Here is a 7,522-nt window from a genome sequence, read left to right on the forward strand (position 1 = left end):
ATCTATTTTGTTATTTTCAATTAAAAACTATGTTTATTAAAAATTCTTTTTGCATATTTGAGAATTTGACAAAACTATGATAATGAAAAGTGTTTCAAATTGAATAAATAATGCAAAACTATTTTTTATTTTCATAATTAATAATTTTGACTATCCAAACTATTATCTCTCGAAGTAGCACGGTTTCGAATGAGAACTCATCTCTTACAAAGGGATTTCAATTTTTTGAACTTATTTGAACTCCATACTTTTTGTGTGTTCAAAATGCACCATTCAAAGGCACATCACAAAATTTCAACAATTTCTGACTTCATTTGGTATATTTCGTGCATTTACTTATGTTTTTTGAGCTAGTTGACCCTGAAATTGAAAAGCACTACAAATGAACTCTGAAAATGTTGAAAGTTGGCATGCTATCATTATTTCACCCACATAGCATGTGCTAAAAAGTTGAGAGGGCTACGACAAAAACTGGATGCAGTTCGTGTACAAAACTGACAATCTCTCTCGAAGTAGCAGGGTTTCGAACGAGAACTCATCTCTTACAAAGGGATTTCATTTTTATGAAATTATTTGAACTCCATACTTTTTGTGTGTTCAAAATGCATCATTCAAAGGCACATCACAAAATTTCAGCATTTTCTGACTTCATTTGGTATATTTCGTGCATTTACTTTTTTTTTGAGCTAGTTGACCCTGAAATTGAAAAGCACTACAAATGAACTCTAAAAATGTTGAAAGTTGGCATGGTATCATCATTTCACCCACATAGCATGTGTTAAAAAGTTGAGAGGGCTACGACCAAAACTAGATGTAGTTCGTGTACAAAACTGACAATCTCTCTCGAAGTAGCACGGTTTCGAACAAGAACTCATCTCTTACAAAGGGATTTCATTTTTTTGAACTTATGTGAACTCCATACTTTTTGTGTGTTCAAAATGCACCATTCAAAGGCACATCACAAAATTTCAAAAATTTCTGACTTCATTTGGTATATTTCGTGCATTTACTTATTTTTTTGAGCTAGTTGACCCTGAAATTGAAAAGCAGTACAAATGAACTCTGAAAATGTTGAAAGTTGGCATGCTGTCATCATTTCACCCACATAGCATGTGTTAAAAAGTTGAGAGGGCTACGACAAAAACTGGATGCAGTTCGTGTACAAAACTGACAATCTCTCTCGAAGTAGCAGGGTTTCGAACGAGAACTCATCTCTTACAAAGTGATTTCATTTTTTTGAACTTATTTGAACTCCATACTTTTTGTGTGTTCAAAATGCACCATTCAAAGGCACATCACAAAATTTCAACAATTTCTGACTTCATTTGGTATATTTCGTGCATTTACTTTTTTTTAGCTAGTTGACCCTGAAATTGAAAAGCACTACGAATGAACTCTGAAAATGTTGAAAGTTGGCATGCTATTATCATTTCACCCACATAGCATGTGTTAAAAAGTTGACAGGGCTACGACAAAAACCGTCGATGATGGTGGACACTAGCTCACCTGATTTTTCAACCGTCGATGATGGTCGCTACTCCTACTTCCCCTAGTGCATAACCAATATCTAGCACAAGGAGAAGAAGGAGAAGCGACCCCCACAACAAAAGTGGTTCCGTGGCACGCCACGTGGTTCCGCTGCACGCCACGTGGGACTAATGGTCTTTCATTTTTAAATGATTGTTTTAATCAAAAACAGATCTGTTACAAAAGGGATTTCATTTTTTGAACTTATTTGAACTGAAGACTTTTTGTATATATATGTGGTCGAAATACATGATACCATAAAGTTAGAAAGGGCTAAACCATTCAAAAGTAGCAAATGAAGTTAGAAAGGGCTAAACCATTCAAATTTGGAAACTATAATGGCACAAACAGAAACTAGACATATATAAATTGGTCCAAGAAGTACATGATACTAGTCCAAACAGTACATAATAATATCTACCATAGATATATATACAAGTGTTCGACGTTCAGAACACTACTCGTCTGAATCATCTAAATCAGAATGTCCACGTTCCTCGAGGTGACGCTGGCCATAGTTGACGACTCGAATCTTGCGGTACAACTCGTATGAAACGTATGCATCTTTTGCTGCATACTCAATGTTGATATCATCAAGTGGTCCCTTCTCCCAAAGTTTGTGCTGATACTTTGGGAAACTGGTCTTCATATCACCATATGACTCGTCGATCAAGGCAACTGCCATATGAGCCATCGAAGTTCTGTCATGTCGAAGCCTGGATATTGTTTGGAGATCAACGAGGCAACCAGCAGGTATCTCAATACCGAAGCTGTGCCTCATCTTCAGCTTGTCGTTCCTTATGTCAACGGAAGCAAAAGTGATGCCGCTACGAAGGAACTCCATTAGTTCTGGACAATGCTTGTCACTCCTGCAACAGAAACAAATTAAAATGGAACAAATGTTACATACTGCTGCAATAAGGAAACATGTTTCACTACAACTAAAGAGAAACTTATCTTTAGGATTCAAATAGAACATATGCAATGGAACCTAGAGAGATCACTATAGCTATCCAATGGAACCTAGAGAGATCACTAGCTATATGCAATTTTCATGACTATGACATATCATATTGCTATCCAATGGAACCTAGAGAGATCACTAGCTATATTCAATTTTCATAACCTTGGATCAAAGAACACCGCATAAAATTGTATCACTACAACTATGATTTCAATGGAACATATTGAACCAATCAGATTTTTCAGATTATGGAACACTATTCCAATCAGATTGTGCTCCCCTTCAACTAATCAAAATTGTTTCACTACAACTATTTGAAGGGAACCAACTATGATTCCAATGGAACATATTAAACACTAGTTGATTCTAATATGATTTTTCAGATTATGGAACACTATTCCAATGAGATTGTGCTCCCCTTCAACTAATCAAAATTGTTTCACTACAACTATTTGAAGGGAAACAACTATGATTCCAATGGAACATATTAAACACTAGTTGATTCTAATACGATTTTTCAAATTATGGAACACTATTCCAATTAGATTGTGCTCCCCTTCAACTAATCAAAATTGTTTCACTACAACTATTTGAAGGGAACCAACTATGATTGAAACAAATAAACTTACAATGTCATTATCTTGGATCAAAGAAAGCCTCAAAACTTACCTTGCCCATTGGAAGATCAAGACATGGCGTCCGAAGCATAGTTGGATGACGCCAACAGCGCGTTGATCGGCCGTGTACTCCAGATCAAGCCCGAAGAACTTCTCATGATCCGCTGCGTGGTCAAACCATCGTTCCTTCAACTGTTGAAGAAAAAACGGCACCTCCCTGCTCAGGTTCGTGTACACGACACGGAGCTTGGTCGTGCCATGTGCGAGCACCTCACGAAAGATAGTTGGCATGGTGGAAGAAGAGAAGGGAAGAAGAGAGGAGAAGAAGAGAGGAGAAGAACAAAGAGGGCGACGCGAGAGAGAAGAAGAACAGAGAAATGGCGACTGTACGCTTCGGTTCGTGCTTTTCATCGCCCGAAACGACGCGGGATGCAAACCGTTTGGGCCTTTAGTCCCGGGTTGAGCCACCAGCCGGGACTAAAGAGGTATACCAAACGGTTGCCACCACTACGGCAGGCCACGTGTTAGGCCTTTAGTCCCGGGTTGAGCCACCAACCGGGACTAAAGAGGTATACCAACGGTCGCCACCACTACGGCAGGCCACGTGTTAGTCCTTTAGTCCCGGGTTGAGCCATCAACCGGGACTAAAGGGGGACACGAATGGTTGCCACCACCACTGCCCGCCGCGTAGCCCTTTAGTCCCGCTTTGGGACACGAACCGGGACTAAAGGCTCCTTACGGGTCGGAAGAATTGGGGCGACGTGGCCGGGCCTTTAGTCCCGGCCTAGAGGCAGGCCGGGACTAAATGGTCCAGGCCAAAGGCCCGTTTTCTACTAGTTGCCATTCTAAAATTTGGCTGTGTTGCCATTCTAAAATCTGGATGGTTCAAATATGGCAGCTTCGCTACCTACCTCTTCTTCGAACAGTACGCGGACAACTTTCACTGAGACATGTATTAATCGGTAAGTATTTTTTTGACCCAACGAATGTGAATGTGAATTCCAGCAACATCCTTTTTTAGAGCATCTTCAACAGACATGCGGTAGCGCAGCGTTATCAATCTTTTTTACAGCGTCAAAATAGCAATAGTATGTCGTCCTAAGACTTTGTTCTTCAACACATGCACAAAAACACGGCAACCAATCCGGTGGCCCCACTTGCAGCGGTCAGCGTGCGCAATCCGGTGCCCCAATAATGCAGTCCAACTTTTTTGTATGTTGTAGTGTTGTTTTCTGTCTTCGGTGTTTCAAAAACAAATATTTTAACGTGCATAGCAGTTTTTGGGTGCCTGTCGAAGATGATCTCAATGGATGCAATGGGCAGTAGATACTTGACAAGACCATTTTCAAAACTCAACCAAATTATGCATTGTAAATCTCCACCAAAGGCTCTATTTTTGGGTAAAAAGACAAAAGAAAAAAAGAACGAAGCAGCCAGCTACCTATCTGCATTTTTTTGACAAAGGAGGATTTTATTGGCATGGCAGTCCTATTCCTGTTCTGCCTCTCTCTCTCAAAAAGAAAAAAGAAAAAAAGGCTAGTTGTATTCTGTGTACGCCTGATAGCGATCTCCCTATCCTCAGAAACCAACGATTTAATCTCACCAATCAACGGCATATACCTCGAACGATCATAAGCGTGATCTTGGATCATTTTGACTGCCATTGACGACGGCGTGACCCGCCGCAGAACCCGTCCGTCTCAACACAAGACTGTTGCTCCGGCAGGTATCTCCGGCACCACTGCCCTGATCATGAACACGAAGAGGCACCTTTCGCCATCGCCGCGCCTGCAAGTGTAGATATCGAGGCGGTCTCCCTTGCGCATGCGGCTCTCCTCTACCAGCCGCCTCCAGTCAGGCCCCATGATCCTGTACGCCTTGTTCGAGTTGAGGAAGCGGAGGCTCACGTTCTTCTCGCGGCCCTCGGCGTCGAGGACCTTGACCGAGACTTTGTTCTCGGCGTTCATGCCGTCGTCGCGGAGCTCGTCCAGCTCCGGGAAGAGCTTCGGGATGGGGCCAGCATGCACCGCCTCCTTGGTCAGGAGAAGCCGGTTCTGCCCGGCCTGGACGTCAGACTGCTCCAACACCTTGGACAGCGCCCACTCGGCGTCGTACACGCCGAGGCTGTCCATCACCTGCCGGCGGCGCGCTTCTTCCGCAGCGTCGATGCGGGAGCGGGAGTCCATGGCGACTTGCCGAGGGAGATCTATCTTACGTCTATCCAGCGGTGGAATTTGAGAGATGCCACTGGGTAGGTTATTACGTGGGAAAATATAAGTCGCTAGGATCGTTTAAATGGTATAGAAACCCTCGTGTGGTCTGTTATACGGAAAGAGATCTTTGTTCTTGTTGGGGGTATCTGGAGATTGATCTTGAAGGAATCTCATACTATTTGGAAAAGATCTTGCACGTCTATCTAGGCCCGTAAGTAAACTGTCTTTGGAAAAGATCTTCCGTGTAAACTCAAATTGTGTGTTTAAAAAAGTTTATTTTAAGCTCGGTTGTTTACAAGCATTCTTTGGGGCCAAGAAAGACGCCTTGACACGTTTCACCGCAGCATAAACAAAAGAACATCTCTAGTCGATAACTCAAAACCGTATAGAGGACAATTTAAAAAAGAAAAACGAATAGACGAGTAAATCTTGCTGTGTTGGAGAACTTTACCCATTTTTCGTGAACTTCTCGGTTACACCACGAATCTGATACGTCCATGGTTCTCCAACGTTTCTTCACGTTTGTTTTCACGCAATTCCACACTATCATCAAAAGTATGCAATGTGACAATGGCGGCAAATTTATCAACACATCTCTACGGTCCGTCTTTTCATCCAATGGCATAGCATATCGCTTCTCTTGCCATACACTTCTCCCCAAAACGGCAAAGCAGAACGACCCATTCGCATCATCAATGACATCGTGCGCACACTACTTCTCCAAGCCCATCTCCTCCCCCCCTTCTAGGTTGAGGCCCCCCATACGACAACCTACTTACTAAACCGACGTCCCTCCCGTGTCATTGCCCCGCCCACGCCTCACTATCTTCTTCATGGTGTTCTTCCGACCTACGACCATCTACGTGTGTTCGGTTGCCTATGCTTTCCGAACTTGTATGCAACCATGGATCACAAACTTGCCCTTCACACGTTGTGTCTTCCTCAGCTATGCACTTGAACACAAAGGATATCGATGCTATGACCTCACATCCCGTCATGTCCTAATGGCGAGACGATTTTTCCATACACACCCTGCCCACCAAGCCACACACCCTCTACGTCCAAAGAAAATCCCCATGCACGATCACCTACCCACCCGGATCTCTTGGATCCATCGCCTACTACCTCGTCTGGGCCTCCACCTGATCCGCCAGCCATACCGGACCCGTCGTGCACCCACTCGCACCCGTCCGCTTCGCCTGTGGTCAACCCCACGCCCACGCCCCTCTCCGCCAACCCACGCGCCGCATCTCCCTCGGATGCTGCTCCTGGAACGCATGCCTCCTACGATCTCCCCGTCACCCTATACGCTGCCTCGTTGACCTCGTCTTCCAACGCACCTTCCTCGGATCTGCCACCCAAGAGCCCTGCCCTTTCTTCGCCCGGAACCACCGAATCCTGCTCGGCATCTGCTCCATCCAGTAAGTTGTTGCCAGCTTTACCTCCCCATGCCGTTTCGGTACAGCCACCCTAAATCTCCCACAAGATGTCCACCCATGCCAAAATTGGTTTTCTCATGCCCAAACGCCTCTTCCTTGCTGATGCCTCTAACACATCCATTTCCCCTATTCCTCGCACTTATAAATCTGCCCTCAAAGATCCCCCATTGGTGCCAAGCGATGCAAGAGGAATTTAATGCATTAATGAAAAACTTCATTGTGTCTTTGGTGCCCAAACCTGCAGGTGCAAATGTTGTCACGAGGAAATGGATCTTTCGCCACAAATTCAACTTTGGCTCCTTGGCACGATACAAAGCACAATGGGTTGTGTGTGGATTCACCCAACAAGAAGGTGTGGATTACTTTGAGACATTTAGCCCGGTGGTCAAGTCGGCTACCATTCGTGTTGTATTGAGCCTTGCCACCTCCCACTCATGGCCGATTCACCAACTTTACGTCAAAAAATGCATTCCTACAGATCGATCTCAATGAGACAGTGTACTCCTCTCAACTAGCTTGGTTTGTAGACTCCACAAAGCTGGATCAAGTCTTCCTTCTCCGTAAGTCACTCCATGGCTTGAAACAAGCCCCTCGGGCTTGGTTTCTTAGCTTTCAAGCTTTCTTGTTGTCTCTTGGGTTTCATGCTTCCAAAAGTGATACTTCCCTCTTCATCTTACACTGGGGTACATCTCTTTCCTACTTGTTGGTCTACGTAGATGACATCATTCTTACCGCAAGTGATAACGCCACCCTTAACCACAT

The 7,522-nt window shown here is 44.0% G+C and overlaps 1 protein-coding gene across 1 annotated transcript; it reads right to left on the reverse strand.

Annotated features, from left to right (window-relative positions):
- Positions 1–4,333: 4,333 nt before the first annotated feature.
- On the reverse strand, positions 4,334–5,366 carry LOC123406998. Its single transcript, XM_045100020.1, has one exon. It carries the CDS (start codon positions 5,292–5,294, stop codon positions 4,809–4,811), a length of 486 nt encoding a protein of 161 aa, XP_044955955.1. The 5' UTR covers positions 5,295–5,366; the 3' UTR covers positions 4,334–4,808.
- Positions 5,367–7,522: the final 2,156 nt, after the last annotated feature.

The sequence above is a fragment of the Hordeum vulgare genome, chromosome 7H, assembly GCF_904849725.1.
Source record: "Hordeum vulgare subsp. vulgare chromosome 7H, MorexV3_pseudomolecules_assembly, whole genome shotgun sequence".
In the NCBI taxonomy this organism is placed as follows: Eukaryota; Viridiplantae; Streptophyta; class Magnoliopsida; order Poales; family Poaceae; genus Hordeum; species Hordeum vulgare.

Excerpts from the sequence above, each read along its gene's own strand:
- LOC123406998 (XM_045100020.1), bottom strand. The coding sequence starts at position 5,294 with ATGGACTCCCGCTCCCGCATCGACGCTGCGGAAGAAGCGCGCCGCCGG.